General features: G+C 41.6%; 2 protein-coding genes across 7 annotated transcripts in view; one reads left to right on the forward strand and one right to left on the reverse strand.

The window, feature by feature from the left end:
• The window catches only part of FILIP1L (filamin A interacting protein 1 like), a 210,317-nt gene extending 194,217 nt beyond the window's left edge, over window positions 1–16,100 (reverse strand). The window contains exon 1 of one of the 2 annotated variants that reach the window (XM_063350299.1): window positions 15,930–16,087. The gene's annotated coding sequence lies outside the window, so the exon portion shown is untranslated. Of the gene's footprint in view, window positions 1–15,929 lie in introns of both variants that reach the window. The other variant, XM_063350289.1, reaches the window with a different exon arrangement.
• The window catches only part of CMSS1 (cms1 ribosomal small subunit homolog), a 243,329-nt gene that overhangs the window by 196,092 nt on the left and 20,718 nt on the right, over window positions 1–26,519 (forward strand). The window contains exon 1 of one of the 5 annotated variants that reach the window (XM_063350319.1): window positions 16,211–16,410. The exons of the other annotated variants lie outside the window; for them this stretch is intronic. Coding sequence (XP_063206389.1) covers window positions 16,314–16,410 — 97 coding nt within the window. The 5' untranslated portion in view covers window positions 16,211–16,313. Of the gene's footprint in view, window positions 1–16,210; window positions 16,411–26,519 lie in introns of those variants that run through there. 5 annotated transcript variants of the gene reach the window in all.

A 26,519-nucleotide genomic window follows, 5' to 3' on the forward strand; every position in this document is an offset into this window, starting at 1 on the left:
TGTATGGCAGTTCTAGGAAGAGAGGTTTGTGGGTGTGGTGATAAATTGCTCTGCTATTTACCGACAGGCTCGCCTCCTTTTGTGGAAATGGACTTTAAAGGGGGCCCATATAATCATGTTAGCAACTGCTGTAGCTGAGAGCAAGCAATAGTGTCCCTTCCCACATCTTCAGCTGCTCAAAAGTTGTTGTGAGAAATTCCACGTCTGAGGCTAAAATTTCCCTACGTGTACCAGCATTTATTTATTTTTGGCTGTCCTGAGAATAGAAGGTTTCAGCCACACTTCAATAATGAGAAAAGAATGAAATGAGATTTTCTTTGTCCCCAGAAATGTTGGTTTTAAACATCCTTTCAGCTGAGTGGATGAAATTGGAAAACGGGATATGACAGTGGTGATCCAGAATTCTCCGGGGGGCTTTGGGCTTGACTTCATGGTTTCATGCAGTTTTTTGTGTCTGATATGGAGCCTATGAAGCAGACTTTTCCAGTTCATTTTTTTTCTGAAGCACACTACTAAGGAAAGATTTACTACAGAAGCATCTGCAACTAATTTAGCAGAGTAGCCCAATGAAGTATATTGCTGCAAATTGGTATGGAGACCTGGCATGGTTGGTGGCGAGGCCAGGGAAGATGGTCTTTAGCATGGCTGTTGAAATCGGGAGGTACGTCAGTCCCTCTTGTGCTCTTGCTGAACTGAAGCAGAGGCAGCACTTTACTAAAGAGTTGTCCTGTGGTCTGAGATGGAAGATCGTTTCTCAACAGCGAGGTGTTGTTTCTCCTTCTGCTTTTCCTTGACCCCCCTAGGAAGTTCTTCGATCAAGGAAAGAGGACTAGAGTGGAGCAGAGTATTTTGCCCACCACACTTAATGCTGAGGTGACAGCTGAGCCCTCAGTGCTTTCCTCAAGTGGGCAATTAGAAAAGGTTGTCTAGTAAAAGTCTTATCCAAACTAGTGAGAAGAAGAGAGTGCAGAGAGTAGCTGATGTCTGAGGAGAAGTGTGGGTGTTCTTAAAGTCTTTCCAAGAAAAGACCTGGCCACTGTTGCTGCTCTGACCTTTCTGATTATCTCACTCCTCTTTTGCTGGCTCACATTTGAGTAGTGGGATATGACCCCTCTTGCATTACCCCGTCTCATTTCACAGTTTGCAGTTCAACATATGTCTTTTTCTTTCCTTAGTTTTTGTCATGTTGTTTTAAAAAAAAAAAAACAACAACAACAAAATTATTTGATGGCACCACATGGGCAGAAAAATGTCTGGAGGATCACATCATTGAGTCTACACAATGCCTGGACCTAAGCCATTCTTTGAGTTCATTGCTTACATGACCTCTAAATATTTATTTTTGAAATGGGTTTACAAATTGCTGTGATTGATTAAAAGACTCCTGAAAGATGTGTATTCTTCTAAACACATGCTGAATGGTGGTTGACCAAAACAAAACAACAAAAAAAGCAAATAACTTGTTTAATTTTCCGTGAAGTAACAGATCTCTACAAAACTGAATGTTGTTTTATTCTTTAAATCTTGTGACCGGTGTCTGAACAGCCAATGCATATTCAGGATGACATTAACCTTGGCAGCAGTTCTGTACGCTTTTATCAACATTTCTAACATGAGAGATATGACCGTAATTTTCTTTTAACAGCCAAGTTGGGGCGGGGGCAGGGGGTAATTTGTTATGTTTTTTAATGTACTCCCCTTGTGCTTTTGCTTGGACAAATACTGTGCCTAATGTAATTAAAATCAAACTCTCTCTATTAGTGTATATTTAAATTGATTTGTCCTGTATAAACAGGCAGATCCTGGCTCCAACTCTCTACTTTAATATGTGAGACATGACACTCTTAAGACCACTGGGTAACTGGAAATCAGGTAATGGAGGAAACTAATTGTCATTGCCTTGTGATGAAAGCTTAGTGAACGTATCTTAATAGAAGTACACACTCTACAATAGAAATGCAGACTCTAAGGGTTAAACCCAGATACGAGTGCAGGGAAGCCTATAGCTAACTCGATGAGAGATAGATGCTTATCTTGTCTTCCTCTGCAACGATGATAAACGGGATTATTTCAGGTCTAGTCAAACACCCTCATACATACTTATGAGTAGGTTTGCCTGGCGGATGAATAAGTGTGCCTGGTGGAACTTGGGTATGGATGTGTAGTATGTTTCAGCCTTCTACTGGGAAATCTTTATTTTTTCAAGTACTCTATACTCGGGATTAAGCCTGGGACTTCATGCTGCAAAACTATCAAGCTACTCCAAGAGGCATAGAGAGCCCTGTCAAACAGCTCTGAGGCTATCACAGGTTTAAGGCAATTTTTATTTGCCATGCCTGAAGCTATGTGGTAAATATGGCAATGTAAAAAGCACAGTACTTGAGGAGGTAAATGGCTTAATCTCATATCTTGCTTTCTAAACAGTACCTGAAAGAACAGAGGACTTGCTTTGCCAAAAACAAGCTTTAGAAAATAAAAGTAATGATGTCATCTTGTTTTGGTGATGTAAATGAGTGAGGGTCATGCTATTCAGCCATAGTGTTTCATTATAATTACTGATTTTAAAAAAAAATAACAAAATCTCGGGAGCATGTTATTACGCTAACATGCTTCAAATTCAACTTTCATCAGAGAGCCCAGCTGTGTAAAATGAGCTGTATCTTTGAAGTTAATACTCACTTACCACACGATGCCTCCCCACACAAAGGCAATAACGTCTGTATTATGAGGCATTTCTGCTGCTTTAATCATCACCTACTGCACTCTTACTGGTAGTCAATGATTAATTCTAGAGATTAATGACACAAACTTGGATTTATTAGTGCTGTAAACCTGTGGGAAATAGTGAGCAGAATTAGTGTATTTTCCATAATAACAAATAATGTAGTTTTATGAGACCTGAACATGGTGTGTCGACTTCTACAGTGAAAATGACTGCGTGAGAGCCATTCAGGTTGCTTGAATGATTTTTTCATCAGCTTGGCTGTAACATTTCAAATTGTAGAACACTTCCCTACTTGCTAGCGGAGCCTTGTTCCCTGATTTAGGGGATCAAAAGCTGTTTGGAAATCCTTTTACCCCCAGAATGAAAGGCTTTTATTTAAAAATAGCTCTTACATACATGTGATGTTGCCACAGTAGAGATCCCTATTTTTCTTGAGAGGATGGGATATGCAAGGTACGCGTGTCTTGATGTTACCGTTCATAAACTAACTCACTGCTGGACTGCATCCTGAAATGCAAAACTCGTCCAAGAAACAAGTTTCTGGTGCCAAATTAGCTACAGTGCTTAGTGTTCTTTGGTTTTAAGGGCTTAATCTACCCGTCGAGCCATGTAGTTGTATTGCACCAGTCTATGCCACGTCTACGCAACTGTTGAAACATCTTTGAGATTGTTAGAGGCTTTGAAAGGTCTGTAAGTCAGTAAAGGTCCACTTGTTCCTTGTTTTTGTGTAGTTTGCCATCCAATTGATTGTGACCTCTTTTAAGAAGGGCTGATGAGTATGAGTCTTATCCAGTACCCGTTATGGACCAGTTCTTAAGTTCTAGGTAAAAAGTTCTTCCTCAACTTGGTTGCTGTTCAGTAGGAAGGAACTTTTTTATTCACACCACTAGCAATTACGTGGTATCTACTGGTTGTAATGCTACAAGGCTGATGAAGAAAAAGGACCATAGAGATTGTTCAGCCTTAGAACCAAGTCCATGCAGGATTTCTAAGAGGTAAAAGCTAAGGAATCGTGGAGTACAGTAATTTTCTTTAGTGTCCATTCCTGTGCTGTGGAAGGTGTGCTGCTGCATCTTCCACTGGCTGCATAATCTGGGCATCTCCTTCTGTTGGTCTGATAAAGACAGTCTTGCAGTAACCCATCCCAAAGAAACCTCAAATGAATGGGCTGTTGGGCCAGTCTGAGAGGAAGTGACACAGTTATCTTGTAAGCAAAAGATACAAAAAGGAGTCTCTTGCACCTGGGCATGCAGAGAGATGGAGTGGGGTATGAATCCCAGGCAGTTGTTATAATAGTGCATAGGAAAAAGAAGAGGGGAAGGATTCTGAATCCTGCAAAGTTTTAAGAAATATTTCCTCTTGATGCATGCACACATTCTCTCCAGTTACTCAGGCTGAGCTGGAGACAGCTGGTATTCTTCCAGACACTGAGGAAGCTGGGTGTCAGCACTGTCTGCTTCAGATAAGATTAATAATGTATAGCTTCATGGGGAATGGAGCCTAATCTGTTGGGATGCCATGGCAAGCACTCCTAGTGAGGAGGAGCAGCTGCCTGTTTCAGGGCTCCTGAGAAGAGTGAGATGAACCATCTGAGACAGATTCAGATCGACTCCTGTTTGGTTCTGCAGGCAAGTTGCTTGCATCTTGTAGTCGACTGTGTTGAGTGCAGCAGACAGATCTATGGACTTCTGATCATGTCCAACTCCTAGCTCTGTACACTTCAAAACTCTCTTTGAAAAAAAAACACCCTGTAATTCAACACAGGAATACAGCAGAAGGATCTTTGTTTCTTACTTGTATGGCAGAGTACCAGGGTACTGTGAGCTTCCTGAAGTATGTGCTAGCAGAAGTCTTGACTGACGAACCATAAGAGTGGCAGTTTTTTTGCATGAAAATCCTCCGCAGTCACTTCTGCTTCCCATTTTGAGTTTGGAGGTTTAAAAAAGATTGTTTGATCTCTTGAACATTTTCTGTGTTGAGCACAGGTTGCAGGATTTTGACCTACCTCTCTTGCACCCTGTGTATTACAGCGCGACTGAGGCTGGTCTGTGCAATGAAGGCATGGTCTTCGTCTTCCTCAAATGGTGGAGACAAAAATGATTCCCCTTGACAAAATTTTGCCCGTCTTAAGTGGTGTTAAAATAGGCCAGAAGCTGTCCAAAAATGCTTTGCTTTGTCTGAGATGTGTTTTGCCCCCGTGTGCCCTGTAGTTTTGTCTGTATTTTCCTTGCTCTTAAAAGCAATCGGAATGGCTGAATGGATTTTTCCAGTGACCCTGTGGGAGGCAGGTGCTGCGTGTGTAGGCAGCTTGAAGACTCTTGTGCATTTAGTTTCACCCTCATCCCTGCAAGGTTTACTTGGTAGGCATCCTTGTAATTCGGTCATTTCAAATGCACAGTCTCCACTCCCAACATGTGCATGAGCAATTTAAGGAGATGTGCAGATTCTCTAGTTTTAAAAAAAAATCAAACAAACCAAACCCCATAAAACCAATGCTTGCACTAAGGCAGCATTTTTTCTGTCCCTTTCCTCTTTGGGACATGAGTTCTCATGATCATAGAATCATTTAGGTTGGAAAAGACCTTTAAGATCACAGAGTCCAACGGTTAACCTAACACTGCTAAGTCCATCACTAAATAGATGATAGGTGATGTATACAGTTCAGAGTCATGAGCATCTTTGTTACTATTGCACGTGTTCATAAAGCACTGGTGCTGTGTACTGGTACTTTACTGGTGCACTGGTACTCTTACTGGTAGAAGAGTAAAGACAACAGTTCTGTGTCTAGAAGAAGCTCTCCCTCCCTGCATTCAGCAACTCAGGGCGAGTAGCTGCAGGTGGGAGATTTTTAACACAACCGTGGGTTTACCTGCAACATGTTATTTTTAGGGCAGACCTCCTGCCAGGGTATGTTTCCTGGGGCTCTAAGCCTAAAGGGAGCTGAGAAAACCTGACTTCTGTCAAGATCACCTAGGCCATAGGGTGGCATGCTTTGGCTTCCCACCCTCCTTTAATTTATCTTCAGTTTCTTAATGACTGCCATGTAGAAAAATCCTGGAACATTAGTGGCTCTTGATATTGCAGAGGAGCTTGGTTAATCGCCAGAGTATTGTTCAGAGCCGTGGAGTGATGAGGCTTTGCAGGCTCAAGCTCTTTTGGACTCCCTTCAGAGATCCTGGCTAGAATCCGCCCAAGCTTGCAGTTTTGAAGTGGCTTTTAGGGTCAGCCCCAGGTAAAGCGTGCCACGTTATTTACCTTTGCTCATCCTTGGATGCAGTTAAAAGACAAAGCATGAGTGAAGAAGAGAAAATTAGGAGGGGAATTCTAGATCACTGGAGGCTGCAGCATGTGAGTGCTGGTGCTTTCACACACTTCTGGTGGGGGGTTCCCACTCCTGGTGCTTAACCTGCCGCAGGAAGAGTGATAGCAGCTGTTCCTTTCCCTCTGGTTTGAACACAGTGTAAGTGGCGGTGTACCCAGTGGGTGTTACATACATCACTTCTGAAACCTGAACTAAGTACTCAGTTGGTAACCCAGTGTGGGGAAAAAAATGAATTAAAAAAATGCTTCAGGCTTGCAAATCTGTGCCTCTCCAAATCAAAAAGTCAGGTTTTCTGCCTTGGTCTGTGGCAATAATTTGATGCTTTTTTCTCTTTGAGGTTTTCAGTCCAAACTCTCTAAGCATTGGTTTCACAATCAATTATTGCTAGGCATTCCAGGTTTTCAGCCTGGAATAATTTTACATGGTTTTGAGAAAGCCAATTCTGGGATTATTTACTGTAGCAAATTATTCCTGTAATAATTTGTGGTAATGACAACTGTAAAATAGAATATCTGTAGTACCTTTAGCTTAGCAGAAACTAAAAGAAAGTAGCGATTGCTGAACTAGATGCCTTGACAGAGATGTGAGCTTAGGTCTGTACCTTTCCCATTGTCAAAGGAAATTCATTATCATTCTCTTAAACCACAGTTTGCTTCATTGCTTCTACACAAAGTGAGCTACACTTTTTTTTTATCCTACACAGAACAGTTTCACCCTGGAAAACTAATCTAATTGGTATTTTATTTTGGGTTGGGTTTTGACAGCTTTATGGATACACTGGGGTAAAGGTCCATGTGAAGTAACTTACTCTTTCTTGCCCCCAGCCTCCTCTTATGTAGGCAAAAAGTCATGATTATGGTGCCTTCTCAAAAGCTTTCAGTAGTGAAATTGTGAGCAGCTGGCAGAGGTGGGCTGCATCTCTGCTAGTGGTGTAGCAGTTAGGGGCTCATCACCCCTTGGTAGCAGGGGTGGGTACTACAAGGAGCAAGTCTGTTTCTGCAACTGTATGACAAACGGTGCATTGAGGCAGGAGGATTCACACCTTCTACTGTTCCCCCACGCAGGGACCAAGGAACAGCCCCGTGGTCCCCCCACATGGAGCAGGTGGTGCAGCGGCTCACCCTATTGAGTGGGAGGGGAGAGCATTGGTTTTCGTAGAAAATGAAGCATGATGGATATGGAGAAGTGTACTGGCTCAGACCTAGGGCTCCATGTCCATTGTCCTCACCCCCTTTCCTACCACCACTGCCACTAGCTTCCGCGGAGTGCTCTGCCCTTCCCTTGGGTTTAGCCCTCTCTGCTTGATGCCTGTCTTCAGGGTTTTCCCCTGGTCCTTTTCTGGATCTTACATCCCTCTTGGAGGAAGAGTTGGTATCTACTACTGCTGCTGGGCAGGGGCGGTGTACAGCCACCTCTGCAGGTCATGCTTAGCTGATACTGGGGACTGCAGCGTCTGAGTAGAAACCAGGAGAGTCCTGGGCAGTTTAGCATTCTTTTTTCCATACAGAAGCAAACCACTGGTGGATTCAGGATGCAGAAGAATATGCAAAGGAAAATTTACTTGCTTTGTGAATTTAAAGATATAAATTACATCATCTCTGCTGGGTCTTATGATGTATTGGCTCAAAACTGGCATATTTTGAGATCTGGTTCTTCGTTTGCCACGTATTTCTCTGACTACACATATTTTGTCGGTCCTTAAGCATGGCTCACTTCAGCCTGGGTTTTACAGATAATGTAGACACTGCACTGTGTGTTGAACCCTGAACATCCTGCTTTTCTTTTGGCATTGACGACTTCTGTGTTTATCTTATAGTGGATGACATCTAATATTATGCTGGCTCACTACTGAGCTTTTTAACCAAATGCTACTGTGACTTATCTTTATTATAATAGAGATGTATTTTAAATTAAAATGCTTTATCAACGTGAAAAAACTTCTTTTGATTTGTAATTAGAAAATTCACTGTGCTTTTAATGAATACAAGTATTGAAGAGGTAGTTGGTTTCTGAGTCTATTTTTGGCATTCCACAGCCACATCATTTTAGTGATTTATAGATGAAATACCTATTGAAAGCCTCCATAATAAAAATAAAAAAGAAATTAGATTGCCTCTGAGACTTAAAAGAACTGTTGAAGAATTTATTAGAACAATGTTAAAATATGCCCTAAAACAAGTCATGTTAGTCTGCAGGTTGAAATGGGATACCTGGGAATTCAGAGTGCTCTACTACTCTGATTAATTAAAATGTAGTCAGCTGAAACCTCCACTATAATCAAAATGGTTCCCCAGGGCTTTACCTTCATTACAGTCCTGGTGCAGCCTTCCAGTCCCAACCATTGCTGAGCTAAGTAATTAGTTCAGTTTAAAAAAAATAAACAAAAGGATAAAATTACTATGACAGTACATAGGATTTATTTTTTTTCTTGCTATGCCAGGCTCTGTTTGATAGTATTAATTGTATATGGCCCTTCCGCTTGCTGACAAAGACAAACAGTGAGAGACAAAGTATCTCTGATTTGAGGGCTATGCTGTTTTCCATATTGTAAGACTTGGATTATTTTATAATTGCTGTTTTCTGTAACTTTGGCTGAGATGACGATCTTCTCTCCGCAGATGTGCTGCCTATCTCGTCCCTGTTGTGCTGCGGGTAGTGTTCTGCTACAGCGGGGTTTCCTTATCAGCAATTCTGCAGTAAATCAAGCAGGAGGAGACTAGGTTTCCCAGCAGGGTCTCAAATGAAGAATTCATAGCATGTTGAATTCATACGGGATACCGGAGGACATCTGCCTTACGAGGCTGTCGCCAGAGTTGAGACCTCAGGGTCTGGATAAAGCACTGCTTCTGTCCCTCCCATACCATTTATGTTCTAACCCCAGCTTTGCATAGTCTGTCATCGGTTTGTCCTTGAGCTGGATGCCCTCTTTGGATAGGGGTAACTCTTATCATTCTCTTGCCTCATGTCAGGACACTCTCCCAGAAGCTGATGAATGGCAAAGCCATGACAAAGAAGCCTTTGATTGTGGCTGTTGATACTGAAACTGGAGAATTGTAACTCCAAACTAAAAGGGATCCCACTGAGCTGTGTGTCTCCGACATAGTGAGCCCCAGGTTTGTTTTTCATCTTAATGATCTGAATGCAACAGGTTTGGATTCTCGAAAATGTTTTTAAAAACTCTGAGGCTTCTTCAGGTGTTAAAGAATGGGACTTCATGTCCTTTCTGTCTGAATTATAATTAAAAACTATTATTTTATTCTACTGTAGCACTCTCTTCAAAAATCCTGTAGCACTTAGATATGTTATTTAGGCTCTAAGACACCCCGTTAAGGGATATTTCTGCATATTGTTTTTTGCAGTAAGACAAACTGAGATGGAAGAAGTGCTAGTGATTTGCTAAAGGCTAAGCAGTCCCTGTCAGATGTAGAAATGCGTACTCCCAAGCTCTTTAATGTAACAAAGCACGTACACGCACCTGACCTCCATCCGAATAAATCTTGTAAGATTCCCTCCTCTGACCACATGTACTGGGTATGTACACAAAGTGCAAAGAAAACACAGCTTATCAACTCATACGTAGAATATCCTTCACAACTGTTAAGTGTGAAACTGCTCAATATATGCTGTAGCTTTTCACTTTTGATAATAAAAACGCCTTCGGTGTTAACAGCTCTTTTTAAGTGACAAGTCACGGGAAAGGACAGTAGAGAAGAAACTAGATGTGCATTCTCCAGTGGTCACTCCATACCCTGCATTTCTTGATGAAACCTGTTGTTTCTTCCTTTTGTTTCACTGGCGAGGAGCAAACTTGATGGGGAGCCCACCTTGCACATTCGTGATAGGGCAGAAGAAGGGTCTAAAATGGAGGATGATCTGTGCTCTGAAAGAGATTCATGAGATTCTTGGCCTACGTAAGGGGACAATCTCTAGGAGGACTAAAGAGACCTATAATTAGACTACACGTTGTCCTCCTTGGACAGCTGGAGGTCGGGTGAAAGTTGGTGTGAGGGGGAGCAAGTGCTCTGGTTTTTCACCTTCAAGATTCTCAAGTTTCTGGCTGCAAAAGAGTTGACAGGTCATGTTGTTTCAATCTCTCGGTGTCTGCTCATCTGTATCGAGAAATTTAGAGCCGTCTTGGCTTCTGAGTGGGCCGGTGCTGGTCGGTGGGTGAACTTACAGCGGGGAACATGCAGCCCGTTGGCTTGGCTGCATGAGACAGACTGCACAGCAACAGCATGCACTCAAGCGCATGAGTCCTGATCAGTCATTTCAACCCTGCCTTTTTCTCGTATACTGACAAGCTCGTCCTGTACAGCCTCACTGCATTCCCAAGTGGGATTCCTTTGTCTCAGGCAGGTATTGTGTGAGTGAACATCCGATGGTACGCATGGAGTTGTATTGGTTGGCATCTCTAACCATTATGTTAGCAGAATGAAACCTAGTAACAGGAAGAATGGCTGCCACTCACTTTCTATTTAAATTGAGTGTTCTTAAAGACGGATGAGACTTGATGTAAAATGCCTGTTTTTCACTGTGTCTTGCACATGATTTTTAAATCGTATCTTTAGGGAGAGCATCTAAAACATTTGCCATTCATGTGGGGATTATTTTACATTCTTTTCATCCTTTGCTCTTTTATTCTTCTGCAATATTATTAGTGATTAATAAAGCTGCATGAGTACTGCGTTAAATACAAACATGCTATAAATACTGATTTTTTTAATGCTGTTCATGTGCTAGAGATTGGACACTGTTCTGTTCAAGTGAATGCCTGCGGAACAGGTTGGCATACTAAAAAGCTGGTTATGAGTGAAAAATGGAAGAGTTCACCTCTAAGGATTTCTTTTAACAGGACTATGTTTAGTCCAAGTTTCATTTTATGTAAAATTGTAATTTACAGTTTAGCAGCTGTGCATATGAACTTTCACTCTCTGACGTCTGAGACAAAAGAATTCAATTCAACGTTGTTGGATTACTTGCTGTGGCGTTTTAGCCCCAGCAGTGCTCACTGTGAATTTGCTGCAATTGAAATAATTTAGGCTTATGTAATAGAAGGTAAGAAATTTGTGTTAGAGTTTCGTGTAATCCCAGTTTTAACTAATTCTCCCTGCATAACTACGCCACGTTGTACAGGTGGGATTTTCATTGGGAATTATTTTTAAAGTTAACCACCTTCGTCTCCAAAGAAATGTACGGGTACAATCTAGCTTTGCATATGATCCTTTTCCTTGGCAGTTGTCACAGAGCAGCAGAAAGCTGTGCGTACGCCATTCCTAGAGAAACTGCTTCAGCAAAGCCCAGCCATTGCTGTGCTGGTGCTTTCCCAGGCTCCCAGCTCCTGCTGAGCTCCCCTGAGAGAGCAAAGGTCTTTAAGCATGCCATGTCCCTCCATTACAGCCATAAGAAACGCGTCCCCCACTGGAGCACTCTGTTTTCAGCTTACTTCTGTAGCTGTGACTAAACTTCAAGTTGGGAACAGCTTTATGAAAATGACAAAACAATCTGTGGGGCTGGCCAGCTGTATGTCCTCAATTTTTAAGTACTTCTGAAAGCATGTTTCAGGTATAGATAACCACTCTGGATATATACATGCTGTCTCATACCCCTGCACACTATTTTAGAACATCCCAGGTAAACTACTTTCTGTTGTTTAATTTCATTCTCATCATTTCTAGGCAACGCTGTCATAGTTGCTCTCCATTTCATCTAGCCAAACTGAAAACCCATATAAAATAAATGCATTTTTCAAAGTAGATGCTTCATCTTAGCCTAAAATACTATGTTTTGCTGTTAATGGTTAGAGAGTGGGTCTCCAAACCCCGCAACTTTGTCTGTATGCAGCTGGGTACATATGATGTACATTTGTGTGACTGTGAAAGAGAGATGTGGATGTGACCGGGGGAAAGCAAGCTGCATCCGCTGTGTCCTCCCTTGCACTGGTGGTCAAGGTCTGAGGTCAGGTGGGGCCACTCCTTCTGCCTCCCCTTCCCCTGCACTGAGAAGCCCCCCAGTTCCTTTTCTATGTGCACAGCGGACCTTATCTGCCATGAATGGGTTATGTACCAATCCTGAAAAATCACTGGGACTCATAAAACCGTACTGAGTGGGACCACAAAGATGTCTGGGTGAAAAGGAAGGCACCAAGTGTAGCAGACAATGGTCTGCCTGCAGTTTTCACCAGTCTGGAGCTGGCAATTGCAGCCGCAAAGCAGCGTGGTACTGCAGGCCTTTAGAGTGCCTAGATCTTCAAGTGAATTTATTTTTTTTTATGTGCCTTATTCTGCTTAGATATGAGCATGAAGCTTTATTGTTTTTTGGGTAGACAAAAGTGTTAAATACAAACATGCTATAAATACTGATTTTTTTTAGATGTTATTTATGTGCTGTGGTTAAAACTAACATTTTCTAATGCAAAGTGTTGGAGATCTTTCCATTAGTCCCAACACTGTGTCAGACTGCAAGAAAATGGAGGTTGCTGAGGCTGTTCCTCACCTCAAAGCAGGCTGTTTTCTGCAACAAGATATCACTATACCTCTGGTGCACAGAGGGCAAAATGCAGCAGAAGACCCTATGGAAAAGTTCCGTTGTTGGATTTTTCCTTCTATTCTTTGGAGATGGATTTGTAAAAGCCGGTCAGACAAAGCTTGGGGCTATGTGACTTGTTGCAGGTATGAACTTTGATTTTCTTCCCCTTCCCTGTTACCAGTAAGTCTCAGGGGACAATATTCTTAAGCAGAACGAGTACAATTATTTAATTAACTGTTTGCCTAAGAGTTTTGTTATTTTTCTTATTTTGTTATATTTAACAGCTTTGTGATTTTTCTGTGCCCACAAGTATCTCGCTTTCCTATACAGCACGTATTGGCACATCATCGTCTGTCACTTCCTTCCTGGAAAGTATATTCATGACAATAGTCATGAAAGGTTTTGGAAGAGAATTTCTGTGCAGAAATTTCTATGATATTTTCATACCAAATATCATGTTACCTCCTCACGCAGGCGTACACACAGAGAATTGCACCCAAATAATCTTGGACTGAGTCTCTAGGTGCTAAAGGCACTTGTTCCAGGATGAGTTGAGGTACGCTTTGACGCTCCCCTCAAAGTTTCCATCAGTCCAATTTGTCTGAGTGATAGCAGGGAGGGAGGAAAATCCCAGCACCATTTGTTGTTTGGAGAAAGCCCTCGGGCAGGAATATAAATACGGTGAGCAGTAGTAGGGATCTGACTGACAGTGGGACTTACTCATCCCCCTGGCGCTCTTTGGATTTAACCATCTGGCTCTGGCCTTGCTTACACCTGTCAGCTGAGGGTGACGGTGCCAATGTCAGGAGTTCGTGAATGTCCCTTTGGAGCTTTGCCTGGCCAGCTGGGAGCATATATCATCAGCCAAGCCTCGTCTTCCTCCTCATCCACAACCTTAGGCAGAGGTCAGTCAACACATATAGCCATGACCTCCCACCTTCAGTGAGGAAAGTGGATTTCAGCCCCATCTGAGCCCCCTTAATAGAAGCCAAGGGTTTCACTCTTTCTTTTCTTCACTAGGGGAGGAAATAAAGATCCTTTCCTTTTTTTCTTTTTTTTTCTTTTTTTTCCCTTCTGTGGTGGTCTCCACTAGGATGGGCACATCATGCCCAATGGAGGCCACACATTAGCAGGGTGAAGCCAGCTTATGCTGGTGCTGGAAATTTATAATGTAGGGCAGCGAATAGGAAGAGGAGGATCCTACCAAGCAGGTTTGATCCCAACCAGAAAGAGGTTAGAAGCAGATTTAGGTTTCTCTATGTGAAGACATGAGGCCTGTTCATTCAGATGTGCTTCTCTGTAACTTCTTCCACTAATGCCATACTCGTATCTATCATCACAACGGTACTGCCATTTTCCATTACTGTTGTCCTGTCATCTGTTTGCCAACAAATCTCCCACTGGTTTGGGTGACAGAGACCTTTTAGACTCAGCTCCTGTGAGGAAGATGTGATGACCCAACCTTCAAAACAAGCCCGTCCCCGGCTGCTACTGGGATGCAGCAGTGCTCCTGCCCCTCTGCTGGGGCATGTGTATGTGTCTTTGTGAATGCTGTGTTTGTAAGATAGTCACCCCCATACTGCTTTATTCTAAGCCACCTCCCACCCCCTCAGTGTCTTTAACGCTGATGGGGAAATAACATATTCTCACACACAAGTGGAGTATTGATGCCACAGTGTCACAAAACCTAAGTTGATTCATTAAGCGATAACTTTAGGCATAGTCACTTATAATTTTTTAAAGGTATATTTGTTTCTTTTCTCTTCTATCAGTGTGTAACAACTGTTTATAAAAGACTGTGGTCAATCTTAGGCTGCACTAGTTCCTTTTATACTGTGAAGCCTTTTACTTGCTGATGAACTTGATGAATGCATTCGCAGTACTGGAGTAACCCTCCCATAACAGCCTCTTCTTTGAGCTCTTGCAATAAAAACTTTCTAGATGAATCTGAATTATCACGTGTCACAGCCCAAGTTGGCTCCACGTCATGTTGCCTTAATTATTATTTGTTGAAGAGTCTTAGGACTGCTAGAAAGATATTTTCTGTGAAATGCATGGTGTTTATTACATCCTCCAAATAAACTTAACATTCATGGCTGAGCATAAATTATCAAACAAAAGTCAGAAAGAAAGGAAGACAGGATGATCTTATACAGAGTTGAGAGTAACCAAAATGAGAAGGATCTTCAGTAGGTAAGACTTTTGCCACCTTTACTTTTTCAGCCCAATGTATGGCATTGTTTAACCAGCAGATGTGTTAAGAAAAGATGACCTGAACTAAGTGCAGGAATTCACGCAGTCGTCATGGCTTAGGTGAACTCCCAGTGAGTTGCTCACTGTTCATCTAGAACCCATCTGCCTTTCTTCAGATGTTTCTGATGAGACTTTTACATGGTGTTGCTTGTATGAACAACTTTTTGGGGTGCCAGCCAGGTGGTTGGACCTTTGGGTCAAGTGGACCTTTCTACCCTGTTTCTTCAGGTTACCATTCCTGTGTGTTTGCGTTGCAGGAAGCTATGTGTGTGTGTGCCAGTGCTAAATCCATGGCTCCAGAGTGTCTTTACATGATAACAATCTCCTCATGTTGGAGTCCACACCACAGTATCATGATGTCCATGTGACCTGAAGTGTGTTAGGATCTCCTTACAGACAGGCATGCCATGCTGTACTCTGTCCAGGTTCTTTTCCCCTTAAGAATCACAACAGTTTAAAATGGTGCTGAGGAAAACTGTTCAGCCATAGGTTTTAAAAGGAGAAGCAATGCAGGACCAGTGTAAAGCATTCAGTGGAAAGGAGACCAAATTCAATATGAACTTTAATCCTGCCTGTACTCTGGCTGAAGCTGAGCAACTTCTTTGGAACTGTGAAGGAATTTGAGCATATGTTCATCTATTAATTTTTTTTTATATCTGTGCTATTTGCAGCAAGCCTTATATTGCAACCCTGAAGCCATACTTTCTCACATCATACAAAATAATGTGGATAAAACATCACTCAGCACATCTAAATGCAGATATATATATATGTAATCATTATGTACATAGTCATACATCTGTTTTTCTCTTACTTTCAGAATGATACAGTCTATTGGTGTAGCTGTGTGCTTTTTACATTAATCTAAACAGGTAAAATCAGACAGTGTATATTCTATTACACATGCTGATATCCTTTTATTTTCCCATTTCCTTTAGACAGTGATAATGAAAATTGATGTTTTGAAATTGAGAATTTCATTATCCAAAAAAACCCTTAATGCTGACATGCAGATCTGGTCTCACAGGAAAAAGCATATCTGATCCAAGTCATCATCAATTGCTCTTTAATTACGGTGACAGCACAAAAATGAAGCAAGCTTACCTTAGCTCAGGAGACTATTTTTTGCTGTATCCCAGGCAGTTTCCTCTCCTTATTCACTTGGAAGGGGAAAATCCACTTGAATAAAGAAAAATTAATACTAGAAGAGCCGAGGGATTTAAGGAGCTCCTGATCCGCTTGTTTCCAGCGAACTGCAGAAAACCTCGACCCAGTAGTAGCTCAGAGCGACTTTTCTCTCCTCGTGTTTTCTGTGTGTGGGCTGAGAATCTGCAAGAATAGACCTGAGACGGTGCTGCAAGAGAGAGACAGTGGGGGGACCTTGGCACGGAGTTGGACCAAACTCTAAATATAGCCCAACCCACTTTCCGTGCAGTTCCCTTCATACTCTGAAGGCAGATGACCTTGTCAGAAAACTGACCTCCCAGCATGTCACTCTCTACAAAGAGAGGATCTAAGGGAACAGGACCACAATGTAAAAGGACAGAAAAGCAATCAACCATCTGCTTGCAGCAAATTAATGTAGGTATGAGCTCTATTTTTATGGCAGTTGCAACTGATCGAGTCATAATGTGCTTTATTTGATTGTTTAGACAAATGAGCCGCATGTCAGTTCACAAAAGACCTGTACAGATGAGAGATTGCATTGCAATTGCTAGTCTTAAAAGGAGAGCACTGACATATATGAAAAGCCTATCAATTTTCCTCCTCTCAGAAACCTTAATGCAGCAGTGTGTGTAGTATTTCCCTAAAAAGCTTCTGTCTATAAGAAATTATCCTTCCTTGCACTTGCTAAGACTTTTCGGAAAAGTGAGTTAAATCCACAAATGTATATTCTGCTACTGTATAAATCTGAGATGCTAGGGTAGCTTGAAAGGGCAGTTTGGTCTCTGATATTGCAGGCTGTACTGCCCTTTCAACGTGTAGTATATGCAGAGGAGGAAGCAAGAGAGTAAGAGGCGTAGAAATATAACCCTTGGGCCTTAGATAGGGAACTGCTTTTCAACAGATGTTTTATAATCCGGGGAATTTGCCACTCCAAGTCTACGTGGCAACATGTCAGGGTATTTTGTTCTTAACCTGAAGGAGAGTTTAACTTGGTATGAGTCAACCTGATACTCTGTCAATCAGGGACCTGATACTGCTATGTCATATGAATATTTCTTCTGAATAAAAAAAAAGCTGCAGAAATCTGAGCAACTCAAAATGTCTTCTCTCACATTTTGTGTTAAGACATGTAGGAGAGTTGGGGTAAAAGCTTGTTTGCAGTTTTGTTCTTCAGTGGAGTATATTTGTTGGTGGTGACATACATCTCAGCGTATGCTACGTAATATGCATGCGTGCAATTTCCAATATTCAGAGAAAACCTGAGAAAACATCAGGACTGTGATAACCCCATACTGTAGATGTGCATGTCCGCAAAATAAGCGTGAGCCAAAAAGGCGTGAATGGTATCAGTGGTCAGTAAAGTAGCAATGTGTATCTATGAACAATAATTTGGGCTGTTAAGTTTTTATGAAGTGTTCTATATGTTTTTTAATTGAAGCCTACTATTTTTGGCAAGTTCCACTCTGTAATTTTGTCATGATCTATCGGCTTGAAGTCCACAGGGTCAGCCAGACTCTGTGTGTTATCTTCACAGCAAGAACTACAGCTGTGCGCCACAGCTGCTTCCCAAGATAGTGAGAGAACAGTAGAAAATATGGATCTCCTGCAGCATTAAGGGAGACATCACATCTGGGACCATACTACGTTCCTGGGCAAAACTTGCTCGTAGTCAGATGTAGACTAGAGCCCACCCATTAAGTAGTTTTATGGAGTTATCCAAGTTCCTCTTTCCTCCCAGTTTACCTATTTCTTCCCCATTAACAAGAATAATTGTTTGTTAGGAGTCAGTATTATAACAAATGAAGGATGCTGGTGGTTGACTTTGGAGGACCCGAAAAAGGGATCAGTCAAGTCTGCCTCAAGATAGACAAATCTTGAGTGGCGTACTAGCACTGTGTAAGTAGTGAAGTTCTAACTTATAAATAAAAGTCTCCCACTTCCCTGTCTCTCTAGGAATACACTTTTAAACTCAATTTGGAGATTTAAGGAGATTGTTGGAAGTTTCAGCATAGAGGATAGTTTTTGAGAGAACAAAAGAAAGAGTAATGAGGAGACGGCAGTGACTTGTGGGTGACGTCTGAGCCTTTACTCGTGGTGTCATTGGTGAAGGGTACTAGACCAGACAACAGAACTGATTTGCACTCTGTGATGATGTATTTTTCTGTCTTCAGGCTCTGGTTGCTCTTGTTTGTCAGGCCCGTCATGAAGAAATTAAGTTGGATAGCAACCAATAAAAGGGCCTGTCATATTCCTAACGTGTCAAATCTTTGTGTTTGCCCTTTGCTTACCATGGGTTTTAAAACTACAGTGACTAAAAGAATATTCAGTTCTTCCTTCTTGCCTTGGTGATGCCATTATTCCTTGTGCGAGGCAGTGATAAAATATCAAATTCAACTCTTGTTTTGCAGGAGAAAAAGTTATTTGTATTTGAAGGAGGGTGACCTACTACTTTTACGTCTGATCAGTCACTTTCTGTGATTTTTTTTCTAGTGTGTTTCTGTTTTATAAGGCAATATATAAAAATAAAAAAGTCAAATTATGAATGGGCCTGGCTAGTAGCTGTACTACAAGCTAGGCCTAACCTTGATCATGTAAAGCTTATTCTTCTGTGCTTACATGGGTACAGCAGAGGATTTCCTCTGCTCTTGTTCTCCAGTATGCCCTTTATTTTGTCTTTTGGTTCACTTTAAGTCAACAAGTCAAGATGTGTCAAAAATGAGTTTGGAAGCATCCATTTTGAATATTAAAGAGAACATGTTAAAAGTAAGGAAGCAAGAATAGGTAGTTGTTAGAAATGTTCGGTGGGAGTTCCTTTGCATGGCAGGCAGTTACGTCTGTGTGCTAAAAGTTTGCTATCCTATCACAGCATATTGAAAATAAATTTGATATTATTCCATTAAGACCTGCTCTTTTTTGCTTGAATGGGCAGTGATTTTAATTTAAATTGCCATTCAGTGTAAGAAAGAGGAACCTAAACTGAATATCCTGTCACCAGGTGTATTGGGGAAAAAAAATTGTTTGTGGCAGATGTGCCTTCTGAACTGCCCAGGGAAGGGGTTTACATTTTTGTAAGAATGTTGTCTTTGCAGTTCAATCTATTGCCAGGACTTAGAAACTATTAAGTGCAAGTCCTGCAGACTGTTTGCAAGAAACTCTGGCTTGGCTTAGGCTGGATAGAATGGAAGGAGCTTGTGCTGTCTGGATGTTACCTAATGGGACAAAATTGCAGGCCTTTTCATTCTTTGATAGGCCTGGGGCTGTTTCTGCTCATTCGCATATTGTATGCCCTTCAGGTACACCTCACAAGTACACCTTAAAATACCTTTTCTAAAGTATCTTGGCAGGTAAAGTCTGCAGGTGTGAAAACTTACAGTTGTGCTGGAATAGGCCTGTTCTGGAAAAAAGGGTCCTTAGCTCATAGAGATGTGAAGGGAAAACAGTGACCAGACCTTGAGGGACTGTGCCTGGTTTGGGATGATGGAGCATCAGCACCGCGTGTAATTACCATGGAGATTATCTCAGCCCAGGCAGGTAGGCAGCTCTGTTCTCTGACAGGGAAGGTCGACAAAGGGACAATAACTAACTGGCAGTCACCTGTAACACAGCTTCACATGCAACTTTGTACCTCCTACTAACAATAACAGATTCCAGTTCATTCACAGTTTTTCCTCTTTAGTTCCAAAATACCCAAATATTTTAAGGCCTTATGAGTGAACTCACTTCATGTGATTCATGACCCTGGTGAGAAATGTATAAAAACTTTGTCGGTGTTTTAAAAATGGAGTTGCAAAAACTAAAAGGAAGAAAGCAAAAAAAAAAAAGCCACAAAGATCTTCATTAATTTTTGAAGTGGCACTCTCGCCCACGTTGTCATTCTCCCTTGCATCAAAGATTTCCACTGACCTGTAATATTATGTCTTTTGATGCAATTAAATATCCGTTTTTAATTTCCTTTCAGTATATTTGTTTTCTTACTGATTTCTAAGACTAAGTCTTGTTCTCCTGCACTGTTTAAAGTGATTTAGCAAATCACTTACAGGCTTTTTTTTGTTGGCTTTGTGGGGTTTTTTTGTAGTTCGTCATCTGGATTTCTTAGTCGCGACACTGCAGATGATGCGTGCCCGTGATGGGGAGAATTATTTATCTTTCTGGGGTTGCCAGTGGACCCTTTCTAAGTTAATCAGAGCAATTTGAGAAATGAAGATGGTACTGACACTGTTGTAGCTATTTTTGATGCAATGGTTACGTGGTGATCTTTGCCAAGGACAGATTACTTTTGTAACTAACGTTTTATCTCATTTACTAGCAATTTCTAAAGTATTTACCATCGCCATGGTAAATAGCCAGCAACTGCTCTGAAGAACCATATTAATAATAAAATTTGCATTCTTAGCCATTCCATGTGGCTGGTCTGGAGGTCCCCGAGAGCTTCACAGCTACTGCTTGGCCAGTTGGTTTTACACCTTGGGCTCCAGGGTATCTGAACTATTATTAGGCTTCTCAACAGGAAAATTCAAAGCTGTCCATTGCCTACAGAAAGGGAATTCAGAGAGGATTGTCCTGGTAGACGTGAAAGAGATCCTCCTTTTGGGATTAGCGGTGCTGGTGACACACAGCTGAGTAATTTGGGATGTGGCCAGGAGGTAGTTTGAACTGCTGCTTGCCTATTGCCGCTGTGCACCACTGGACCTCCTTCTTCCACTGCTACATGGCACCTTTCCATCCCTTCCGACGGCCTCTCCTTGTCTCTCTATCCCTTTCCTTTTGTGAGGGAAGTAGCTGAGCTTGGAATGCTCTAAAATATTTAAAATGTTAATCCTTTTTTTCTTAATCAGCCCACCAGCCAGGCCTGTTGTATTTAAAAGACCCCATCTTGTTCCTTTGGATATTGGCGGGAAGCATGGCAGGACCCGCCTGAGCTCCATGCTTCCTGCTGCCTTGAGGAGTCATACCGTCATGGTATGTTAAAATACCATCGTCACCACTTTTAGCCCGGTTACTGTGATCAGCAAGAGGAGGCTTCTCAACTGAGCAAGGATGATCAGGGACCTGGGAGCCAATTTTGCTGACAGCTGTTACATTTTACGGAAAATTAATTGACCTTGCCCTGTGTGTACCTGATGGGACAAGCAGGGGAGACGCAGTGAGAAAATTTCAAAGTAGTGCATTGGCATTAAGATTACTTAGTCTGATTCACTGAAGATTTAGGCCAGTTTTTAATGGCAAAACTATGAGAACAATAAGGAAGTCTCAGACTTCAGTTTTGTTCTTTTCCTTGACCTCCTCTCTGCCCCTGTCTTCCCTTCCTCCCAAACAGAAGGAATCTTAAATGGCAACTAAAAAACTAGAGATGCACCCACCACGCTTGGCATTTTACTCGGCATTAAATATTTTTCAATCTGCTGAATTTAAAGCTGGGAGCCCTGAGAAATATTTTCCCCCCAGATTAATGAACACAGATCAGTACTGTTTAATCAACCACTAAATATAAATGGCCTGCAAAGCAGCCTGAATGTAATCCAACATAGCATACCCAAACTGAATGAACTATGCCCACCTACAGAGTAATGACAAGCACATACTTTCCTATAACGTAACTGAAACTAGAAAGAGAACACAGCAAATATAAAACCTGTTTCCACAGCGTACAGGGCTTTTTGTTAAAAATCAGAAAACACAGGCCTTATTCAAAGTCTGGTTTCAGATATGAGGCAATTTTAGAACAGTCAGAGGAAGATGGAAGTTGGCAGGAGGGGAGCAAAAGCAGGGGGGGAACAATAAAATTGACAATAATAAATTACATACAAACTTTGTTTTCGTGTAACAGTACTGATATGTAGCCCTGATGGGAGCGTAAAGGAGAAAGCGGCAATTTCTTTTCAGATCCAGGGACTCTTCTGACCAGGAGCGTGCCTCTGACCGTGGGCAGTGCCAGAGATGTTAAATAAAAGTTGAGGGAGTCTCCCTCATGTGCACGTGTCGCAGATTCCCTCCAAATTCCGTCACAGAGATTAATTTAATGGTAAGAAATGAACTTACCCTGTACTGGCCTGTGTCACTGGGGGTCTTCTGGATACCAAATAGATGTCTGATCTCATATAGCTTCCAGATAAAAACAAAAACCTAGTGGAAATTATTCCCTCAGTTACCCTTGGGTATGTACACAAAAGAATATTTTTTCTGTTCCGAGCTTTCTTTTAAATTGCGTGTTCATTGTTCCTGTAGTATGAAGAGTTATAAGCATGTAAGCACCATGCCTTTTTTTTTTTTTTTTTTTTCCTCAAAAAAACCCCACTTCTGTTCTCTTCCTCTTCTTTTCCTGTGAGGAACTTCCCATAGCTGCCATCATTTCTGGGAGCTTCCTTTATCTTTATTTCAGTTGTAGGCTGGCTGGCACCACAGGTCACATTTTCCAAAGAATTTTAAGATTATTTTTTGTTCCTTTTCAGTTGTAACTTTTTTATTATTATTTTGGGGCATTCGGAGTTGTGCTGCCTGGAAGAGTTTCACTTTTTCAGTCAGCCTTAGTCCTTAAAAGAATTTATTATTTATGTTGTGATCACTGTAACTCCTTTATTAATCACTTCAGAGTAGAAAAGTGGCATGTGAAGGTCAGAACTCTCAGTAATGGTGAATCAGCCTAGCAAACACTAATTTGTATGTACTAGCTATTTTATACGATCAAAATTGTATTTACATCAAAGAACGTGTCATTACCTCCTATATCATTAAGGTCTTGTCTGCCTTTAAAAGTACTAGTATAAATAACCAAGCAAATGTGCATTCTTTGTGAATATATTAGTTAATAAAGGTGATGATTAAAGGGAACTTGTGAAATTATCTAAATATCTGTGTGCTTATCTATTTATGTGCATGTGTATAAACATGCAGACGTGTATGTATTACTATGGGTGGGTATATGTATATATTTAGTACACATTTAAGTACATTAATATGTATATATATCAATATTAAATTTGAAAGAAGTTAGAAGCCATTGCATTGCATGATTTTAAGTAGTGATCAATATCATAAATGAGAAAGTCTAATTCCTATATGTGTGCGTGTGTTAAGCATAAATGACGTTTTCCATTTCAGCATGGTTCAAAATAAAATCAAATATAAGTACCTAATGACGGGGAAGCCTGTTAGCATGTACCGTGTCGCTGATGTAATACCAAAGGAAAAAAAAAAAAAAACATGAAGAGCTGTGGAATTCACATTTATTTATCTATATCGAGAGCATTACGTGACCGTTCAGGCGTCTTTGACGACCTTGTGGTTGCATAAGGTCTGTGCGTTGCAGGAAAGCATATGCAGAGGATTGCTGCGCGCAACAACATCACCCCTTCAGCGGCCTATTCCGTCAGTGCCTGCCTGCCTGCTCATTTGCACCGCAAGGGAGGTGAAAGTCAACGTTGTATTAATCAATTAGGTTCTGCATTTGCGCCAACTTATTATTAAGGAAGAATTTGTGTACTCTCCTGTTCTGGCAGCTTGACACCTCACAGCAGGGCAAGCAGTGCTGCTCTGATACAGACGTGTTTGGGATGTGTGAGCTAGGTGCTTCTGTATTTATTGGCATCAAGTTACGATTTATTTTGTGAATAACCCCGCTGGCATCGAGGTAACTATTTGCAGAGGAAAGTACGTTGTTTAATGTGAGCATGGTTGGCAGAGCCTGGCCTGTGGTACTTTGATGCCCACAACAAAACGCTTCTGTCGTCACGGGAGCTGACATGGTGTCACAAACAATCACAGCTCGAAACTAGCTGCTGTCTCGACTGGGACGTGAGTGGCGGTTTTTGGAACGGATAAAAATTTCTGGTGCTGTATGAAGTGAAGATATTCAGGTACTGCATAAAGATGCTCAAATTTGAACTATTTTCAGAGATATTTGTCGAGCTTGGGGCTGGACGCCGGCTCCCTCTTCTCTCGCTTCTTGCTGAAAGCGGAGGCCGTTGCATCACGCAGGGCAGCCCAAAGCTCAGATGGGCAGTGAACAGGTGGTACATTGTTTGTCAGGCTATTTCAGATCATGGAAACCATTTGTCCAGTTTTAGATTGGTATTGCTAGCAGTGTGTCTTTTAGTTATGAGAAAGAGAAGAGGTTATTTAAAACTTAGATAACTCCTGTTTGCCTTTCAGAGCATGCCAAGTGGGATTTAAGAAGGAATGCTTAAAGATCACAGGCAGCTTCCCCTGATTCTATTTCATGTAATTCTCGTTATTTCCAATGTGAAGTAAATACGCTGAGAAAGAGCTGGCTCAGCAATTCAGTTCAGTGAGACATGTATAGATACCCTTTGGAATAGGTGTTTGGGGCTCAAGCACTCTGAGCAAGAGAGACAAAGAGGTGATTAGTTCTGATTTCTTTGAGGTACTTCATTTATATCATCGCTCCACAGCCTGCTTGGATGTAATGCATCCAGGACCCCGGGGGGATAGAGCTAGTGTGTGTAAAAGCTGGTCACTCCTCCAGTATCTCTGGAGTCAGGGCAGAAGAGACAAAAGTCAGTGATGGATTCTCAAACACAGAAGCTACTCCACCAAAATGCAGCACAAGAAATTTGCCAGAGGAAGGGTGATATGGAGGGAAACAAGCCCATGGTAATGCATGGTGCTAACACTGAGTTACCAAGAAACCTTTTAAACCTTCAGGAGTATGCTGGATGATGTAATTTTTCAGCTTCCTCAAATGAAGTATCATTTGATTTTTGAGATTCCAAAGTGGAAGACATAAGTGGTTAGTGACTTTGGAGAAGAACAGGCCAGGGAGGGAGCTGTTGGTGTGCAGGGGCAGGTGTATGCCTGCAGCAACACTCGGACATCCTCAGGAGAACAGAAAGGAAGAACCCAGTAGATTGACAGATATTTGAGCAGTCATATAGGGAAGAGATTTGTTAGTCTCCCAAACCTTTGGAATACTCTCTCCTTTTCACTTCTGTTGGCCAATAAACTTTCCCAGAAAACTTTTCACCTTCAGCCAATGTCTGATCAACACTTTTGGGACAGTAACAGTGATGTTCTAGCAAAAGTGGCAGTCGTACTGGGGATGGCTGCTCATTCTTCTTGCTCATGATCCAAATGGCAGCTCAGAAGAAGAGTCAATCAGACTCGTTTTTCCCTCAGAAGACAGGGAAAATAGCTCATGAGCGCAACTCATGGAGATCAGTGCCATATATTTCCTAACGTACAAGTAAGCCTGAGATTTAATCTTGTCACGTCCCTTTCTCGTGCCCTTTGAGAAGAGACCCCAGAATGGATGGCCACCTAGTGTCCTCTGAGGTTGACTTAGCACCAGTTTAAGGGGCAGCTTAAAGTTACAGCTAGCCTGTGGTAAAGGCCTGCCAGGGGTGACGTCTCTGCTCTTCCCCTGCCACCAGCCACTCACCCCACATGGGATCTAGCACTCCCATGTGTGTGGCCACAGTCCATTCACCTGCTGATGTTGATGGCTGTGCCTGCGAAGAGAAGGAAGCAAATAGGCCAGCTGAGCTGCAATGTCCACTTGGTGCACGCATATATGCATTTACTCTACATCTAGAAAGCAGGGGCTTTTCTTGGTGTGTTCCCATTTCAGAATATGTCTTCATCCTGCACTGAGATGCCAATGAGTGTTGTCATTTCTTCCATGGTGTTTGTTTGCATCTGAATTAAGTTCATTAACATCTTTATCCTTCACTTAGGAGTCTCTTGGTTGTACTGGACAGAAAACAAATTCTCTTCTCAGTTGCTACTCTGTTTCTAAAGTTCTTGCTGTTTGCCAAGAATCTAATCTGTATCAAATAAGATTTCATGACAGATGATATCCAACCTGCTAAAACATTCATTGGTTTTCTTCAACTTCCCAAATTTTTTTGAACTCTGAAACAGCTGTCACAACCTGACCTTAGGATGCTGACTGTTACACAAGCTTTTCAAAGTGGGAAAAGGAGTGGAAGTTACAATTTGTAAGTTCCAATTAACTTCCAAGTTAATTGGAAGTTAATTCCAAGTACAATTAATAAGTTCCAATATGTACCCATTTTGCCACCTGTTCTGTTGCATTAGGATTTTCAAAGCCACTGCCTTGTTGCCCTATAATATATCATGTTGCATGCGTGGATGAACAAAGATTTCTTTTTCCTCTTCATATCCTTTTACTTACCTTTCACTTAAATCCTTTGACGTATTTTTCACATATCCTTCTACTTATCTCTTTCCAATAGGTACCTGTTTCAACATGGAATTAGCAAATACCAGCCTTGCTTGATTTTCTCTCTCTCTCTCATGTTCTCTGGCCATCAGTTTACTCTGCTCACAGCTAGCGATTGTATAAATGCAGTTACGTCATCCATACTTAGGGTGACGCTTAAGAAATCCTACTGTTCCTCTTCATTCAAAATAAATAACTTAATCTTGAAGCTGTCAATTTACAACTTCAGAATACCAGAGATTGCAACAGTGACTAAGTACCGGTTGGGTGGAAATCTTGCAGATACAGAAATTGAAATTATTCAGTTCGATGGATGATAATGCTTCTGG

The sequence above is a fragment of the Chroicocephalus ridibundus genome, chromosome 1, assembly GCF_963924245.1.
Source record: "Chroicocephalus ridibundus chromosome 1, bChrRid1.1, whole genome shotgun sequence".
Classification (NCBI taxonomy): Eukaryota; Metazoa; Chordata; class Aves; order Charadriiformes; family Laridae; genus Chroicocephalus; species Chroicocephalus ridibundus.